General features: G+C 38.3%; 1 protein-coding gene across 2 annotated transcripts in view; it reads right to left on the bottom strand.

Annotated features, from left to right (window-relative positions):
* The window catches only part of Ppp4r4 (protein phosphatase 4 regulatory subunit 4), a 74,392-nt gene that overhangs the window by 6,949 nt on the left and 46,906 nt on the right, over nt 1-20,537 (bottom strand). For both annotated transcript variants that reach the window (XM_048362548.1, XM_048362549.1), the window contains exons 9-21: nt 19,114-19,236; nt 17,575-17,744; nt 17,124-17,243; nt 14,471-14,548; nt 13,608-13,691; nt 12,442-12,624; nt 11,132-11,237; nt 8,906-9,053; nt 4,979-5,123; nt 2,480-2,521; nt 2,311-2,385; nt 997-1,066; nt 521-607 (exon numbers count right to left, since the gene is read on the bottom strand). In XM_048362548.1, coding sequence (XP_048218505.1) covers nt 521-607; nt 997-1,066; nt 2,311-2,385; nt 2,480-2,521; nt 4,979-5,123; nt 8,906-9,053; nt 11,132-11,237; nt 12,442-12,624; nt 13,608-13,691; nt 14,471-14,548; nt 17,124-17,243; nt 17,575-17,744; nt 19,114-19,236 — 1,431 coding nt within the window. The remainder of the gene's footprint in view (nt 1-520; nt 608-996; nt 1,067-2,310; nt 2,386-2,479; nt 2,522-4,978; nt 5,124-8,905; nt 9,054-11,131; nt 11,238-12,441; nt 12,625-13,607; nt 13,692-14,470; nt 14,549-17,123; nt 17,244-17,574; nt 17,745-19,113; nt 19,237-20,537) is intronic.

The raw sequence follows: 20,537 nt of genomic DNA, 5'->3' as shown, positions 1-20,537 counted from the left end.
TTAACAGGGTCAATTTCCCTGGGGCTTCAACTCAGGGCCTGGGCACTGTCCCTGAGCCTCTTTGTGCTCAAGGCTAGAACTCTACCACTTGAGCCACAGCACCACTTCTAGCTTGTTTGTAGTTTATTGGAGATAAGAGTCTCATAGACTTTTCAACCTGGGCTGGCTTCAAACTGTGACAATCAGATCTCAGCCTCCTGAGGAGTTTGGAGACTACAAGGCATGAGTCACTGGCGCTCAGCCTTGAAATCACTTTTTTTTTGGCCAGTCCTGGGCCTTGGACTCAGGGCCTGAGCACTGTCCCTGGATTCTTTTTGCTCAAGGCTAGCACTCTGCCATTTGAGCCACAGCACCACTTCTGGCCATTTTCTATATATGTGGTGCTGGGGAATCGAACCCAGGGCTTCATGTATATGAGGCAAGCACTCTTGCCACTAGGCCATATTCCCAGCCCCTTGAAATCACTTTTTAAGAAGGATAACAAATCATAAAACAGACATGAAAAGAAGCCACTTCTTACTTGTCGATGGGGTGTTAGAAGATGGTCCAGGAACAGGAACAGAAACAGGGAGGCCCTTGGGCAGACTTTGTGTCTTAGTGTCTCTGCCTAAAACAAACTATGTTTTAAGTTGTATAATTTCCTCTGAGTCCATAAATACAAAACCCAGAAATATATGAATCCCACTCTCTAGTTACACAGCACTCTATTTCAAATAGTTCTTCTTTGTAATTTCTATATTTCAGTTTTATTTAGTGAACGGTTCTGCAGTCTGATAGAGGACATCAAGCTTTCCTTCTCAAAGATCTGAGCCCCACCATTGATTCCTGTCATCTATGCCCTAGTAAGCAGACAATTTTCAAAAGCAACTTTTGAAAAATGAAAGGAAGTGAAGCAATTTTCTCCACCAAATTACAAACCCAGCATGGTCTTTCAGAATACAAGGACACAATGTTGGTTCTGTAGCTAAGTGCTGAAGACCCAGGAGAATCACTTACGTTTCTTCTCAAAGATTTTATCATTAGGGGACCTCCCGTCATTCTGTTGTTTCTCCTTCTCTAACTGCTCCTGCGATGAAAACAGGGTTTTCATATTACAATTTTCATATTTCCATATTATAATTACACATTTCAATAGATCTGGGAAGTTGTTTTTATGAGGAATTTCTAAGCTTTAGAGATACAAACATAGTTAAAAAAAAAAAACTCTGTAAAAAGTGGGGTCCGCCATACTTGTGTCTAAACAATTCAGGGCTCAGGATTTGGATTTGTGGTATGCCCTTTTTGGTACTGCTATATAATGAGGCTTTATGTTTTTAGATTGTTTTTATGGGTTCTCAACAGTATAGCACTTATATCATTTATTTAATTTCTAAATTGATAAATGGCAAAATAATATTTTTCTTTTAAAAGAAATAGTCTACTGGGTATATTCTAAATGCTATTATTATATAATATAAATTTTGTGAATCCTATCAAACACTTAAGAAATAAAGCTAGTTTAGAAACCTCATCAGAACAGAGAGGGAGAACATTACCACTACAACATATTTGTGTCTTATGAGGCACAATAAGTGATAAAAACAGAATTATAAATTAATTTCACTATGAGTCTTTGAAAACTCTTTTACACAAACATTAGCCAAAAATCCAACAATTGAGAAAACAAACACATCATCATCTGGTAGGTTTATGAACTAAATACAAGATTGGTTTCCTAAAATTCTGTGTACCTCACTGAATTGATGAATAAATAGAAAGCCAACTATCACTTCTAGCTATGCAGGAGAAAAGTTTTGACAAAATTTAACAATGATTCATGAAAGGTCTGAGCAAACTGGGAAGGAACGTCCACCATCTGACAAAGGGCATCTATGTGACACCGGCTGACACCCTCGTAGCTTATGAGGAGAATCTCCTGCCTCTCTCTATGATCATTAAGGCATAAGATGCCCACTTAGACCACTTTTACTCAACTGTAGATCTTTAACTGCACTGGAGGTCCCTCCTCACAGGTTTAATCTTCCTGTTACTAAACTGTTAATTATCCATGGGCTCTCGCGCCATCTATACCATACATTAGTCAGTCAGTGTGATCATGTTGCTCAATAGTGTTTGTGTAAGGCTCGCAAATGTAATTTTTGTTCCTATTATAAAAGGACAGATTTCAAAAAACTAAGATTATTCTAGAATTAGCCAGTTAAGAAAGAAGATAGTGTGACACTGAAAGAAGTTATTTCTGAGTTTGGTAACAAAGCTTGGGTAGCATGGATTGGAAAAGTGTATGTGTGTGTGCACCTGAAAATAGCATACCATCTCCACAAGAAGTAGCTCTTCTCTTTCTTTCTCTTGATCCAACAAATCTTTTTCATAAAATTTTTTCTGAAACTGTTCAAAGTTGAAAAAGACATTGTCAAACATGAAGACTCCCTGTTGATTCTGAAAGATAACTTTCAATATAAGATAAAGAGAGTATACTTACAGCATCCATAGACATCTCCATTCTGTCCAACTCTAATACAGTCTAAAAGAAAGGTTTTATAATTACTCAGACAGTTTCCCAAAGAAATTCCTTTCCCAGAGGGGTTCAAAGAAAGGGCTAACTGGGAGAGTTAATTAAAGAAAACTTTAATATTATACCCAGTTCTATACAAACTTATAATCAACTTCATATTAATGTCATAATCCATTTTAATTTTCAGGTGTTTTTAACCTTAACAAGAGCAAGTCTAGAGGTAGATTTTAGGTACCAAATAACTAATAACTCCCAGTGTCCGTTTTAAATACAATGTAGTTTTTGAAGTTTTAACAAGTTTCCTAAGAATATATGAAACAAACTATCAATTTACTTAAAATCCTTAGTTTAGCTTCCACAGAAATTATTTACCACTGTGGCCCTCTAGCCAGCAGAGAAGGCTTTGCTATGATGGCATGCTCTCAATAATATTTTCTTTCAGAATACACTGATCTAAACTAATACACTGATCTGTCCACTATGGCTAATCAAATTCAAAGTTGTATGACAACTTCTAAAATTCACTCCACAAGGTCAACTCCTATGATCAAAATAAAGTACTTTTATAAATTCATATGCTCAAAGCTGTCTAGCATAAACAGATTTATCTGAAGCTTTGTTTCTATTTTGACATGTATTAGAAACTTAGAATTGCCAGTGGCTAATGCCTGTAATCCTAACTACTCATGAGGATTGCAGTTCAAAGCCAGCATAGGCAAAAAAGTCCAGGAGACTCTTATCTCCATTACAGCAAAATAAACTGGAAATGGAGCTGTGGTTCAAGTAGTAGTGCACTAACCTTGAGCATAAATGCTCAGGGACAGGGCCCAGACACTGAGCTCAAACCTCAAGACACATGTGCGTGCATGTACACACACACACACACACACACACACACACAAATAGAATTTATGCCAAGTACCTTTTTAAATTAAAACTACTTCTTAAATTAAAAGGCCAGTTAGAGCAAGTTATTGCATTTTTATCACCAAGCTTTGTGTAATCTCCTCAGGAGTCTCACACAAATACCTCAGTTTATCAACAGGAAACTACAAAATGTTCATGGACTTACTGACATCATATGAAATGGATTTAAAGTAAGAGCTATACTCCAGAATACTCCACTGTGGACTACTAATCCATTGCTTAATCATGTCATTAGTATAACTTTTTATGGAGATAGCCTTCTTTTGGAAGAATAATTAATCCCCTTATATTTATTATTTTAGAAAGTTAAAATAGTTGTCTAGACATCTGTATTTAAACAGTAAATATAGAACTGTCAGATAAGATGTGTATGTGTTTGTATGTGAGTGTGTATGTGCATATATGTACATATATGCATGTGTGTTATGTTGTGGGTTGTGCTCAGATTTCTAGTTATTTCTATTAACAAAAGGAGAATACCCATTTTAGTAAAACAAAATTATCCAACTTAATAATATGCTATCAAATCACTTTATCAAAAGGTTCCTTTCTCATAAACTGCTATCACATAATGGTCTCTAGGAAAAAAAAATACAAAAGAAATTCAGAGTCTCTTTTTTTTTCTTCACCATTCATGCTAATTTACTTATGGCTTTACTCTCTAATTATAAATAAATGCTCAAAAACTGCATTTTAAAGTTCATACCCAGATTTATAAAAGTGATCCCTTAAATTTGACTTGATCTTACAACAATATTAGTTAATACTAAGCACAGTTTTTTTTTAACTCTGAGTATTTCAAGGTTTGATCTCATTAACTTTACTAATTTTACCATTTTAGTTAATATTCCTAAATAATCCCTCTAATAAAATCTCATGGCAAAGGAAAAGAAAAGAAAATCATAAAGGAAAATGTTAGTGTCTGGAGAGAGAAGTGTCCAGGGGTAGGGACTGCATCTCTGTCTAGTCCCGCGTCTAGGAGTAGGTATCTGACCTATCTAGTTCTGGCTCTGTCACTTCCTAATTCCACGCTGAGCTAACACGTGGGATCTCACACTTTTGTGAAGTCAAACAGACGACTGCAATAACTCTAGGGCTCTTCCAAGACTGTTTTGACTTCCCCAACTTTACCAGCCAAGTTTAGCGGGTGGCCATCACACAAATAAAATCAGCAGGAGAGTGATCCATGGAGTCATGTTTGTGAGTGTACAGCATGTGCCAATTACGTGTTAGTAATAAAAAGCTTCTGAAAATTAGCTTCATATCCAGCTGCAGCACTCATAACCTCAAATCATTAACTAATTGTAACTTCTCTTTAAAGAAATAAATGCTTTTTGGGGGGAGGCGGAGACCTAGGGGATGAACTCAGACCTTGAGTTTGCTAGGTAGGTGCTCTACCACTTGAGTCACTCTACCGACCCAAAACTGTAAAAGTAAATATTTTAACAGCATGACAGCATTTTACTGTTAAAGCAGTAAAGCTACAGATAACGCTATCCTTATGCAAACCACATCGTGCCAAGCAAAAGGAGTACTTACTCTTTTTACGATGGCCAGAACGTCTTTATCTTTTTCTTGACACAGGAGTTTTCTTACACACATTTCTAACTGCTGGAGGAGATGCTTGTCTGCAGGAATCTTCAGAGTTGATTTCACTTTGGGCAACAGGTAGCAAAGTTTCATTCTGTATTTAGAGTGAATTTAATAACCAAGAATAATCGTAGCATGAAACTGCAAACCATTCTAGTGTCAGACAGCCTGGGACTTCATTTGTTATGCAAAAATACTTAGGTAGTGCCTAGGAATAGGTTAAGCATTCATTATTCTAGATACTGAGACACAGAAGTGAATCCAGTCTACAAAATCATCTGCTCTGAGGGACTTTACATTCCAGCACAGGTTAGTGAAGAGAGAGGAACAAGCAAATTTCTGTCAACAGTGGTAAGTGCTGTGGAGAAAATCACAGGGAAAGATGAAATATACAAGAAGGGGTGAATCAACCTTAAAGCAGGTAATCAGAGAAAGGTCGGTGATGGTTTCACTGAAAATATGACTTTTAAGTGAAGACCTAAAAAGGAAGAGAGTGTGCTGGTGTCTGGAGAAAGCACTCAGGGTGGCGGGGAGCTTGCCCAGGGGAGCTTGCCCAATTGTCCCTCATTAACAAACTGGTCTGCATTAGCAGTTAGCTGTTATGGCAAAATGGCGATGCTATTAGCTGGACACCTCAGGGTAGTGGTAAAAAAAAAAAAAAAAAAAAAAAGCTTATGCAAAGCCCTGCAGGGCACTGTAAGGAAAGTGGCTTCTATTTTGAGTGCAATGAGAAGCACTGGAGAGTTCTGAGCAGGTGAGTGAAGTGATCCTGTTGTGTGTGTGTGTGTGTGTGTGTGTGTGTGTGTGTGTGTACATACGCATGTGCACACGTGCACGTGCGCGCGCTCTGGTCCTGGAGCTTGAACTCAGAGTGCTATTCCTGAGCTTCTTTTGCTCAAGGCTAGTACTCTACCACTTGAGATAAAGCTCCACTTCAGGCTTTTTCTGACTGGGCTAGCTTTGAACCATGATCCTCAGATCTCAGACTTCTGAGTAGTTAGGATTGCAAGCATAAGCCACCAAAACACTGCCATTTTAACTTTTAAAAGCATTATCTGTCTGCTGTAGGTGGTCAAGGACTGAAGAAGAGAGACAACAGGAAAACCCCAAGCAAGAGCTGAGTAGAGGTTCGAGAAGAGTCTGGATTCTGCTTCTTTCTTGCAAGCATCAGGATGTGCTTGTGGTTAGAGGTAGAATTATATTACGAAGTAAAGGTTTTGACCTGAACAAATTGGAGAATGAACTGGTTACTTACTGATCTGAAGAAGAATGTGGAAGAAATGAATGCAGATTAGAAAGGTTCAGATTGAACTGTGCATGGATAAAGTCTGAAGTGTCAATGAGATATTGAATGGCAATGTTAAGTGGCAGCTGACTTGTGAATCTGTGCCCTGGTAGCTGTCCTGGTAGGTGAGGAAGCTGTCTCTAGCATGTATGTGATGTCTAAGGCAAGAGACTGTAGAGATGGCCAAGGAAGCAGTGCCACAAGAGAAGAGGATGGTCTAAGGCATCCCCTGTGGTCTACATGAGGCAGAATGCAGGAAGAGGGAAAACCTTCCCAGGAGCACGGGCCATGCAAGGGACATTCTACTTTTGCTAAGCTTGGATCTGTCTTCTTTGCAGGCTAGTTTAGGGAAGGGTGTTAAGTGTTTGTCTGTCTTATGCTGCTGTGTTCATTCACCATGTTTCCTCCATATTATATTCTCTGTCACACACACAGACACACACACACACACACACACACACACACACACACACACACAAAACTTGAGGCAGTTAAGTCCCATTCTGAGAATTTCCAGGATGCTATTTCAGCAAAGCCTTCAGCTGAGTTTTGCAAAGACAGCATGTGACTTTATCCATCCAAAAGAGTGAAGAAATTTCTCCTCTGCAATTTTCAGCACTGTACCGCAACAAAGGCCTCAGCTTCTCCCAGCACTCACCACAGATACTTGTGATACTTTCTCCATTAGGACCCCAGCTCCCCTAAAAAGAAATCATCTCATTTCTGCCCACTGAGGAGAAGGCTTCTCTGAACACCATGAGGGTATTTCTAGCCTTAACAGTGCCTAAACTCAGTGAATTTAAATTTTAAACTCTCACTCATAGAAGAACAAAAACATTACTAGTCTATAGACACTTCTATATATAGAAGGAATATATATAAATATGTATATATATATATATTCCTCAGAAGTGATAAAAAGCATGGACTTACTGAGCCCAGAAGGTCACAAAGTTCTTGAGCTTAGGGACAATAGCTTTCTGGTCAGCTAGACTCTCCAGATGATCACATTAATAATGTCAACTCCACCTTCTCCGGATGCTAATATGTGTCCAGAACCTGCCAAGCTGGCTTCCGCTCTTTCAACCCAACAAGACAAAGGATCCAAGATAGCACTGAAGGCTTATGCTTCCAAGTCCTATTGTTACTCATCAATTAAGACAAGTGAAGGATGAAAGGAGATATCAAGATGTATTATAAACTGTAATCAAGATGTATTATACTTCTAAACTGACATGTTGAATCGTAACACCTCCCCCCACCCCCCGTATAGCTATGCAAAACTTTTTTTAAAGGACAAGTGGGGGTCTTACTGCTGCACTATTTACATAGTCAGGAGAAGAGTCAACTGAGGCCTCCACCAACAAACCACAAGATAAAGACAGCATTGCATATGCACATAATTAATTACTATTCAGTACTGCTGGGTGCCAGCAGCTCATACCTGTAATCCTAGCTACTCAGGAGGCTGAGAGCTGAGGATCACAGTACAAAGTCATCCCAACAAACGAATCTGAGAGACTATACCTCCAATTAACCAGCAAAAAGCCAGAATTAGAGAGGTGGCACCAGCGATAGAGTGCCAGTGAAAATGTTGAGTGAAGATGGGAAGACTACGAGTTCAAGACCCAGTACTTGCATAACACAGAGAGAGAGAGAGAGAGAGAGAGAGAGAGAGAGAACTTCTGCAGGAACATGGATGGAACAAAGAGACATAATGTAAATATGTAAAATAGCCAAGCACAGAAGGACATGGTCACGTGTGGAAGATTAAAAGTTGGTATCTAGCAACAAAGGAGAATACCAGTTACTAGATAAAGCATATTTAAGAACTTGAAAACAAGTTGGGTGCTGACTCATGCCTATAATCCGACCTACTCAGGAGGAAGAGATCTGAGGATCACTGTTCCAAGCCAGCCTGGGAAAAAAAATTAATGATACTCTTATTTCCCAATAACCATCCAAACAAAACAAAACAAACCCAAAAGAGACGTAGAACTGTGGGTAAAGTGATAGAGGTAGAGCCTTGAGCAAAAGAAGCTTCAGGGACAGTATTCAGACCCTGAGTTCAAGTCCCAGGAATGGCAAAAAAAAAAAAAAGATATGAAAACAAGTATAAATTCCTCACTTTATTTTTCAATGGATTAAGATAAAGACTTTTTTTTAACATGTATTCATTGTAATAGATAACTAGACTTCAGTGACTCGTACCTGTAATCCCAGCTGCTTGGGAGACAAAGATCAGTAGGACTGAGGTTCAGGGCTGGCATGGACAAACAGTTCATCAGACCCCATCTCAATCAGTAACTGGGCATGATGGCATGCACTTGCCATCCCAGCTATACAGGAAGTATTACTGGTAGGATTATAGTCCAGGGCACAAATGTGACACCCTATCCTAAAAATAACTACAGCATAAAGAGCCAGTGGTGTGTGTGGCTCAAGTGGGAGACTGTCTGCCTAGAAAGCAAGAGGCTCTGAGTTAAAACCACAATACACACACACACACACACACACACACACACACACACACACACAAAGAGATATTCAAATACAATGTTATCAAATATTTTATGGGAATGGCAACATACCTCACATTTGCTACGGGATCGTGTGTCAGTTCAATAGCAGGTAGAAAAAAATATTTACAGAAAAATGACTTGGAAAATATTTCTATGATAAATTCACAGGTATCCAAAAATCGGAGTCTATTCCAATAACTTCTTCCTTGGCCCAATTCTAGAAAGAAAAAAAATGAAAGTTAAATTTTCCTACATAAAATTACATATGACAAGATTAAACACACAAAATCTGTGACATATTGCCTCATGTCCACAATTTGTTTAGCAAATCAAAGACCTTAAAAAAAATTAAGGTATATATCCTGAACTTGCAAGCTCCAAAACAATTGGTGCTTCAAAAACACTAACACTGCATTAAATTTCAACAGCATTGATTAGTTATTGAATGATTAGAGCTACTATTTTTACCAATCTATTACATACTATATACATAATAACTCATTTAAACCTAAAAACAATACAATGTACCTATCCCTTCTAAAAGGTAAGAAAACTAAGACTCAGAGGTCAAAATCAGATAGAATTCAAATTCGTATCTATATAATTTCAAAATCTTGTTGAAAAAAAAATCAACCAAACTGTTTTCTTACTCTTGTTTTCTTAAGAATACTTTTAGGTCAGATGATGCAATGGCACACACGAGTGACCCCACCTACTTGGGGGAAAGATCTGAAGGATCTGTTTTTCCGCTGTCAGCTCAAGAAAAAGGTTAATGATACACGACCTCAACAAACAAATCAGATATGATGACACAGCATAGGTAATTCCAACTACAACAGAGACATAAAGAGGAGGACTCTGGTCTGAGGCCAGAATACTGGTCTGATAAAAAAAAAAAAAAGGATGAGATCTTATCCAAAATAGTAACAGAAAAATAAATCAAACTTGGCTGAAACGATGGAATGCTTACCTACCAAGTTCAAGACCCTGAGCTTAGAATGCCAGTACCACCATAAAAGAAAAAAAGGAGATAAAGTCATATCTAAGCATAGCTACTGATGGTAAATCAATATTTAAAGGATAATTTTCTCCTTTCAAAATAAAATGTATTCCAAATGTGAAGTCTACAAATAGAAAAAAAACTCATTAAAAGAAACAACAAAAAGATGAAAATAGTTCGAGCATAATTTTTTTTTCCCCCAGTCCTGGGCTTTGAACTCAGGGCCTGAGCACTGTCCCTGGCTTCTTTTTGCTCAAGGCTAGCACTCTGCCACTTGAGCCACAGCGCCGCTTCTGGCCGTTTTCTGTATATGTGGTGCTGGGGAATTGAACCCAGGGCTTCATATATACGAGGCAAGCAATCTTGCCACTCCGCCATATTCCCAGCCCTCGAGCATAATTTTTTAAATATAAGTTTAGAAAGAGACTCTGACTTTTTTTTTTTGATCCATGCTCCAATAATCCGAGTCCACTGCTGCCCATGCTGGGCACAGCACCCGTGCAGTGGCTGCCACACTTACTAAGCAGATACAGGGCCATGGCTTTAGTTCTAGAGCTGACATCTTAACGGTTGGGGCCTGCACGTTGGCCTTAAAATCTGCACTTGTCAACTTACTTCACTTCTTTTATTCTGTTTATGTTCCTATTTCCTTCTTTCTTTTTTCGGTCATTTTTAAATTATCTTCCAATGGTTGTACCAAGGGGTTTCAGTTCCGCATACATCTTGACCCCTGTCACTCCTTCCCTCATTCCCCTCCACATCTCTCCCAACCCCACCCATCCCCTCAAGTTTCCCCATTCCATTCTCACTTATGTACATTGAGAACTATCTCTACACGCACCCATCCTTCCTCTCTTCATTCACTTGCCCTCTTCCCCTTAACCCAAGGCTTGAAAACCACCAGGGCTCATCAAGTTCACACCCCACGTACCAGAAAGAAAAAACACAATCCACATTTAGTTAATTCTACTAATACTGAAAACAGAACCATAAAATTAGTAATCAAATTCAAATACATTAGATTCATGTTTTAGTCCCAAATGGTCAAGGTGGAAACTAGGCTTTCAATAAAATTTACATCTTGTAATTTCTCGAGTGTTGGAATTCTCAAAAGAAGGTTCTGTGTAATTACTGCTTTCATTCATACCACAAAACTCAAATAAAAGGACACACTAGACATTTAGTGACAACAGTCTAGGGACTCCCAGCAAAGTGCTAAAAATACAATTAGGTATAATTAAGCCCAGCTGGATTAGTTGCTTTCTCTTTTTCAAAATAAGACAATGATTACTTACGTTCAATTAATTTTTGAATAACTTCATGTCTCTGATCTTGTTTACGATTATATCGTAGAAAAATGCATAGGGTCCGTGAAGCTGCTTTCTGGACAGGTAAGACATTCTTAAAGAAATAAATAATAAAGACAATTACACTAGTCTAATATATACTCAATGACTTGTTATGGTTAGTTTTAAAATACTGACTAAAGGAGGAATATAGCTGCCTTCCCTGTCCCAGCACTTGGTGCTTTCTTGGATGTGAGTCCTTAACGTAACATAAATCCTACCAGACATCATTACAAAACTAATTTAACATGGCACTGTCATCCAGATTTGGTTCATTTCCTCACCATGACATCTTAAAGTAACATTCTCCTCAAACAGGCCAATGCCACACTTTCTTGTAGCCATTCCCGGGGATGCGGTCACTCATTTATTTAATACCATCCATCTGCTAGAGCATGCCATTTGATAGTTACATCACCAAAAATGTGCCACTTCTAAAACATATACAGAGATCACATGACCAAGGGCACTCTTCCCGTCTTCTACCTTCATTTGGCTCTTCAATGCCCATCACTGAGATCACTGGTCCATGAGTGATACAGGAAACTTAGAAATCTGAAAGATTCACTTTTACCAATATTATAACTCCTTTTTGCTTTCGCATTCCAGTCATGCCACTGGGAAAAATCTCAATTCTAAATGAATTCAGTTGTTTCTACTGGTTGGGATTCAAATTGAGAGAAAACAGAAACTCTCAACTAGGTATACTGCTGAAGACGCAGACTTAGAGTGCAAACACTTGCAATACAGTGTTACAGTGTACAGTGTGAACACAGCAGTGACCACATTCTCTCCAATGTACCTAAGCCATTGCCACTACGATGCACTATGGGCAGGTGGGCAGGGCAGGCCAGGGGAGAATGGCTGCTCTAAGGTGACACACCAGGTAAGGACCTTACAGCAGACCTGTGGCAGCTGAGATGACTAAGTCCTGTGTCACCCTTCCTCTGGAGAAAAGCAGAAGAGCTGCGCCAAGTTTGAGATCTGCCCACACTCCCCCTGGCAATGAAGACACAAGGGGCAAGCAAAGTTGTGCCTGTTCACATCTCCCTGCAGCAGTGGAGGATGGCCAAAGGGAAGACCAGAAAAGCAAAGGAAGACGCCTCATCCCCTCCTCAGGAACCTGAGAAGACATTCTCTCAGACAGAGTGGAAGCAAAGTAGTTTGTCACGCTATTTTGAAACTGTGAAGAATGTGATCATGTCAAATCCAACTACAAGTTTGAAAGAATCAGGTGAAAGGGGTGGGGCTCAGCTCACATTCGTCATCATGATGGTGAGCATTCTTTGTAGGAATCGGTAATAGATTTGATCACTCGATATGACCTGTGGCAGACAGGCATACTTCTGCAGCAGTTTCTCGTGTGTTCGCCACTTCAGAGAGGCTGCAGCCCGCTGTTCAGCGGCAGTGAGAGCTGGAATCAGGTCAGGAAGAGAGGTCAACTGCAACAAAACATTGAAAGGACCAACGGTGACTAAGTAAATCAGCTGTAGGAGGGATTTCAGAGGCTAAAAGGAATGTCAGTTATCAGGACAAGTTGTCTTGTGAAATCAAATGTTTTCTTAAAATTTCTAAGTAAACTTTCAAGATGCTTAGAATCAGGTTTTTAGAGACTGGACTCATCATTCTTCCTATAGGTTGATTGCCACAGCAATTGTTTTAACTAAATTTGTTATATATTGTACGGTCAAGTTTTGCCTAAATTCCTACCTTTTTGTCCTATATATTAGTCTTAGGATTATCATTAATGCTGAAACATAAGTACAAATTCCAAAGAAATAAATAAGAACTAGTCGCATAAGAACGATTAATGTAGGAATTATAGAAGAATCTAAGTTCTTCCAATGCTTCTGCAAACTCATATTGTGCAGTAATCACCATGTATTTACCATCTACCCATTGTTTATTGTAAGAATACAACATATATCAGTTTTAAAATACTGCACTTGAAAATTACTTTCTGGGATTTAAAAATAATTTGCACACTTCATTATTGTTCATGCATACATCAGAAACATTGGAAATGAGAAAACAGAAGTGTTTGGCTTTCTGCACAGTCCAGTCCACAGAGTGGAGGCCAGAGCCTCCGGTCCCTTGCTCTGACCAGAAGGTTTCAGTCCTTCCTTCCTTCTGGGATATTTGGGTGGGAGATGCCTATGACTTCTTGTCTTTCTGATTCCTTGGGGACCGGAAAGGAATTCAACAAGGGAGCTTACAATGTTTCAAACAATCATCAACACACCATTGTGACTCCCAAGTAAGGCTCACAGGCAGCTGGGGGCACAAGCAGAGTGGATGCTCACCAATCCCAGGCAAGCACTATTTTAAATGTTTCCTAAACATTCTTCCACTGACTCATCACAATACCCTGCTGGATAGGAAACGCTTAGGAAGTTCAAAATCTTTGGGGGGAGATGGGATTTACCTTATTCTCTTGAACACTGCTTTCTCCACCAGTGGACATGAGCTCCAAGATTTCTGGAAGATGATCTATAAGAGCATCTAGTACCTTTTAATAGAGATATTAACTCTTATAGTGATTACTGTTTTTCTAAATGAGTTAACTCCACACATCAATCAGTTTCTACATAGAAATAGTATTACTTACAGGACAATTTCTTATGCTACTATCTTCTTACTATAAAGTCTTAAAAGATTTTGCTTTGATCAGTCTACAGTGAAAAAGATTGATGTGCCTGCCTATTGGTCTAATTTGGTGTAAACTGGAGCCAGCGATCTACCTAGCTAATTAGCTTTGGAAAGGGGCATAAGGCACCCTCCGTGGTATCATAGCACTGTGGGTCAAGCTCTGACAAGCTAGAACTCACACAGAAGAAGGGGATGTACTAAACCTAGCATCAAAACAAAAGGTTTCAACATCTCCACAAGTATATACTAAGAGGTGAAATACTCTCCAAACAGTGCTAAGAGGAAAGATGAAAACATAACACATAATTACAACTGGATGAAATAAGAATCCTTATATAAAAAAATCTAACATTCAGTAGAAGAATAAAAAAAAATGTAACAGAATAGTAACAGTGAATGGAATTAAAAATACACTCATCTTATTTTTTAGCACTTTGTAAATTTTCCTTAAAAAACAAATATCTATTTCCTTTTTAGAGCTGAATATATTTTCAATCCTAGTTTTTAACGATATTCCCAATTTATGATATAATGGTATGTTGATTTGAAGCTTCAGTGTAAATCAGCTCAAAATGTCTGTGTAACTCACAAGAAATTTTTGCTTAAGTTATAAACTAAAGAAAGGCAAGAAGATATTACCTCCAGTGATTCATCCTGTAATAATGTTATCAGTTCTTTGTGTATTAGATATACTCCAGAATTCAAAAGTTTAGACACCTAAAATACAGCAATAAAAATCTCTCAATTCTGAGACTTCAGCTTTAAAATTAACTTTGTCAGATATTTCTAAAATAAAAATAACATGAACATATACTTGTATTTCTAGCCAACTGAACTGCATGAATAGCCAGTTTTGTTCATCTGTTTCATAGCATGCTGGAGTGTGTGGACAGGAGACATGGAAAACAGATTATTGAAGTCATAAGTACTCTATCATAAGCAATAAAAAGCCAGGTGCTGGAGGCGCACACTTCTAACCCTAGCTACTCAGGAGGCTGAGATCTGAGGACTATGGTTCAAAGTCAGCCGCGGCAGAAAAGTCTCCTGGAGACGTATATCTCCAATTAACCACTCAAGAAATGGAAGTACAGCTGTGGCTCAAAGTGGTAGAGCACTAGCCTTGACCAAAGAAGAGCTCAGGGACAGCACCCAGGCCTTGAGTTCAAGCCCCACAACCTACAACAAGAAGGGGGAAAATGCCCATGGATGTCCCAAGTTCACATTTAAAAGTCTGAGGACACCCCAGTACACAAGTATTTATTCCAGTTCACAGTTTCCCAAACAAGGCAACTTCTACAGAAGGCCTATAGAGATGTCAGAGTGATGACAACTCTCAAGGAAGCAAAAAACAACATCCTCCTTCCTGTTGCCTCTAAGCAGCATGAGAGGAGTTGAGAGAGACCAGGGTAACGTAGCTGTCATTTGAGATTGGTGCTTTTTCCCCTCCAGGCAAACTTAGAGCCTACACTAGTGGAATTCACCAGTTTCTGCTGGTTATTTTGGGGATGGAGTCTCACAGACTTTTCTGTTTGGGCTGGCCTCAAACTATAATTCTCCACATCTCGGACTCCTATAGAGCAAGGATTATAGTCATAAGCTACCAGTGCCCGACTTATGTTTCATATATTTATATATTCATATATGTCCATTTACATGGTGTTATATGATGTCCACTATAAAACACAAATAAAAACAAATTAAAGGAATGTGACAGAAATCAACATAAAGTCTAGTTGTCTAAATACTGCATTCTTGTGCGACTAACAAATACATGTGTACATCACAAGCAGCCTAAATGACACTTATCTTAGAGACTGCTAGGCAGTACTCTACAGCTGCCCTTTCACTTCCTACAGAAGCAGATTTTTGTAGGTATATTTACAAAGGTGATATAAGTATGTACCACTGAGACTATTTTAAGTAACTGGACCATTTGAGGGAAATTTTTTATAGATGCTGTACAGTGCACAAATATTTTATCCATTTAAGAAAAAGTGGTATTTTGAAGGAGCAAAGACTATTACTCAACAGCCAAAAGAACCATATGTGTCATTTATATAATGGTGTTGTGAAGGTCTTGGTGCTTCCAGCTAATCCAAAAGTGCTGTGACATGGGAACACAGTACAAGGAGAAGGAAATATTCTCACTGAGAACAAGAATTTGCTGTACTACTTAAAGAAAGGAAATATTTTATTACACCAATTATGAAGAGATTTTTAAGTGAATGTCTCGAAATTGTCAAGTTTCAAGTGATAGTGTTTGCTGTAAGTACAGTACCTGTGTGCCTCTCTGTTATCACCCAAGAAATGGACCCCCACATTTCAACTTCAGTGGTGAAAACATTAGTAACATCCATCATAAATTTACTTTTGGGGCTAGGAATGTGGCTTAGCGGTAGAGTGCTTGCCTGGCATGCATGAAACCCTGGGTTCGATTCCTCAGCACCACATAAACAGAAAAGGCTGAAGTGGAGCTGTGGCTCAAGAGGTAGAGTGCTAGCCTTGAGCAAAGGGAAGCCAGGGACAGTGCTCAGGCCCTGCGTCCCAAGCCCCAGGACTGGCAAAATAAAAGTTTAAATTTACTTTTAAACAAAATTTATGGAGAGTTCTAACAGCTGAATCTAAAAGCTATGCTCATGAAACATTGTTCATTTGCAGTAAAAAAAAGTAGTAAATGCAAACAATCTGTCTTTACATGTTTTATTTGTTCCAAAGCTGACATCTAGGTAGTATAAATCCTACAAAACATATTTAAAAAAAAAAGTCTTTTAAGAGCCAGGCCATGGGGGCTCACACCTGTTATCCTATCCCTGAGAGAGGCATAAGTAAAAGGGTCACTGTTTGAGACCAGCTCTAGACAAACATTTGAAACCCTATCTGAGAAATAATTAAATAAGGGCTAGGGCACAGCTTACCCACCAGAGTGCTGGCCCAGCAAGTGTGAGACCTTGAGTTCAAACTCCAGTACCACCATAAATAAAACTGATTATTCTCCCATATCTAGCACAATATCTGGCTTAAAGTAAGCACTTATTTTAGATCTGCTGAACAAATAAGTTAATAAATGAAAAATGAACACAATGTATTTATGCAAATGGATTCTATAAACATACTAAAAAGGAGAAAGTTATGGTAATTCTGAAGTAAGTTTTAGGACTCAAACATGAAAGAGATATGAAATCTATATCCTATAACACATCTGTAAACTAAGGAAACAAAATATTTTTTAAAAAAGCATCCAGTACACAGAGAATTAGGCAAATGCACAGCAGTATCAGTTCTTCAGACTTACTTCATAAAAGCAAATAGCAATAGTGTATCTGACTGGTACTTCAGGGTCATGACAAAGGCAGAAGAATGTAGAATAGAGTTCCATGTGGAAGTTTTTAGGATCAACAAAAACAATCATGGCCTGGTGAAGATGGGAGGGAGGAGATGAATGGAGGAGAGAAAAACATGCATCAATGCCTAGTATTATAGTCATTTCACTTTCACTGAAATCATATCTTCTAATAATAATATCATCAGAAATCATTTTGGCAGATCTAAGTGCATGCATATGTTTCTGATTCCTTCATAGACAGAACCATAAATTCCACAATACATCTCTGATATATATACCAGATATAAAGTTAAGTAAACACCAATTATCACATATGGCAATTTTTAATGTAGCTAGATTTGTCACAGATCTTAAAGCTATAACCAAAAAGCTCAGTAAACATAAATATGTAATTTATTACCGGTAAGTTATAGGCACAGTTCTTTCGTACTGAAGTGTACTTCTTCTCCTGCTCTAGGATTTGGGGTGGAATTTGGCTTTCATTGTGTCCATTTTCTTGTTGCAAACCCAATGTACAAAGTTTCTTATAAAACTCCAAAAATCTCAGGTGTTGATCTGGAGTAAAAGTTCCTAAAACAAATGTGAAATCTGTATTGAACATTTCAATTGAAGATAAATAAGAGAAAATCAAAGGACAACAAAAATGTGTTTGGAACCAACCATTTAAATAAATGGCTACAGACAGTTCATAAATAAAAGCAGTAAAAAGAGAAGAGATATAATGGAGAAATTAGGTCATATTGTCTCACCTTATGTTCATTTTGATAATATTTTAATGTCAACTACAAATAGAAAGTATTCTTTTTTTTTTTTTTGGCCAGTCCTGGGGCTTGGACTCTGGGCCTGAGCACTGTCCCTGGCTTCTTTTTGCTCAAGGCTAGCACTCTGCCACTTGAGCCACAGCGCCACTTCTGGCCATTTTCTGTATATGTGGTGCTGGAGAATCGAACCCAGGGCCTCATGTATATGAGTCAGGCACTCTTGCCACTAGGCCATATCCCCAGCCCTAGAAAGTATTCTTGATCAATTCTACAGCTTGTAGAAAACAAGTCACTACAATAATAAAACTATGGCTATTTATTTGTTTATTTAGTTGTAGGAAATATTCTAAGTTTCATGCAGAAAATATTTATGAATATGAATCCACAGAGTGGTTTAAGGGTTGAACCTGAAAGATGAAAAAATGAATTTTAATTTTTGTCTGCATGCACCAGTCCTGGAGCTTGAACTGAGGGTGTGGGTGCTATCCCTGATCTTTTGTGCTCAAGGCTAGCACTTTAGCACTTGTACCACATCTCCACTTCTGGCTTTTGGTTAGTGAACTAGAGATAAGAGTCGCACCGACTTTCTTCTCCATGCTGGCTTGGAACTGTGACCTTCAGATCTCTGTCTCCTGAGTAGCTAGGATTACAGGCATGAGAATGGTACCACAATCATCAACCATATTTAGAGGTTAGGGATTCATAAAATACTAAAAAATATTTTTCAACCACTGACTACTGGAAATGTACATAAATGAAAGTGTGTTACTCACATGATTATAGTTAGCTACAAACTAAATAGTATGTTCAAAATGCCAGAACTCGGGGGTAATGGATGGCTCTTGTGGTCTTAACAAGTGGTGCTGAGGAAGGGCATGTTTACTATGCACCCACATGCACCAATCTTCTATTACTGTACCCCTACTCACATGCTGGCACATACAGAATAGACACAAATTTAAAGGGCCACACTTCCTGTCGTGCTGCCATTGTCTTTCCAATGAATTCTCTCAGTGACAAAGTCATTTCTCGGTGTACGCTAAATTACATTTTCAAAATTCTAAGATTTCCTGAGACTAACATATTAGCAGACAGGCTTTATAAGTGAAGGGTTGAAGTACAGTAGCTAATTTTTTTAAGTTATTGATTGTCTTTTAATTTCTAAGCATATATCATACCATACAGTCCATGGCACAGTTTTCCTAAGTAGAAAGATAAAGAAATAAGAATGGATTCATCCGCTTTGAAAGATTTTTCACAAAATGATTTCACTAAGGGAAGTATAGTTTGACTTCTGTCATCTGAAAAACAAAACAAAATGATACATACTTTAGCTCCATTTGGCTGCTCTATACAAATGAAAACTAGTTCACACACAGACATTTGTATGTTAGCCTCAAAGTAATGGAAAACATTTGAAAATAGTGATGATGCAGGTCAGATAACCAGTGAAGGAGGAGGAAGGCATGGGGGAAGATAGTATCAAAATCTGCTAGGCATGGCTCAAGTAGCAAAGCTCCTGCCTAGCAAGCTCACAACTCTGACTGTGATCCCCAGTAGCACGAAAAAAAAATCAAGACCAAGTTCTGAGTCTAACCAGGTCCCAGGAACTTTCTGACACTTCCTTATATCATCTTTTAGCATGGTACAGCTTACATTCACTGGATAATTTTTTAAATTGAAAACAAGCTTGTAATAGAATCTGTATATTGAATTCTATCACTTTTACTTCTTAGATAGTTCTTTACAAAGCAGACCAAATCTGAACATATCTGCTAAGGTAATATTTCCTGACTGAGTAGCCATATTTCTCACTTCCAAATCCTCTGTAAATTTCCCATGATTTGCTCAAACTTTCAGAAATGATTATTACACTTATTACTGTTCATTTCTATTATCATTACATTTCAGGTTCTTAGCTTCTGTTTCATTAAATGACACTCATCCAACATTTACTGACTTGTAGAAAAAGCAAAACTAAGCAACGGAAATAGAAAGGCAAATAATAATAAATGGTTCTAGAACTTGAAAAACAAACCAGTAAAGAAAACAAACATTAAAAACTTTTTTAAAGTAAGACAATATGATGACCATTTAATGGCTGGCCAGGGCAGAAATCGGACAACTTTTGCAGACTATTTGTCCAAACTACTCAACACTCACTATAGCACCAAAATAACCACATGCAACAAACAAAAAGAGCATTATGTGTTCCAATCAACATTACAGATGCAGAAGACAGGCCTGTCCAGCACTTGTGGTAGTAATTTGCCAACTCCTGGAAAGGTGTCAGGGAGGAAACAGTATTTGAATTGAACACAACAGGAAGAAGAGAAGTTTGCTAAGGTGAAAATAGAGGAATGGGAACATCATAGGTGATAATTGCAATGTCAGAGCATAGACACAGGAAGAATGGGAAAGAATGCGAGGAAGGAAAGCCTGCCCAGGGCTGTGGTAACAGCCTAGGGCAGTGAAAGTGAGGGGGTCAAAGGTAATGCCAAGCTGTCTGTTTAGTGTGGAGACTGGGATGTCCCCAGTAAGTAAAGAGATTCACTCAATCATACATCATGCATTACAGTTTTTACTCCTTTGGTTCATCATA

This window comes from Perognathus longimembris, chromosome 14 (genome assembly GCF_023159225.1).
Source record: "Perognathus longimembris pacificus isolate PPM17 chromosome 14, ASM2315922v1, whole genome shotgun sequence".
NCBI lineage: Eukaryota > Metazoa > Chordata > Mammalia > Rodentia > Heteromyidae > Perognathus > Perognathus longimembris.
This window is presented reverse-complemented; position numbering and strand designations above follow the sequence as displayed.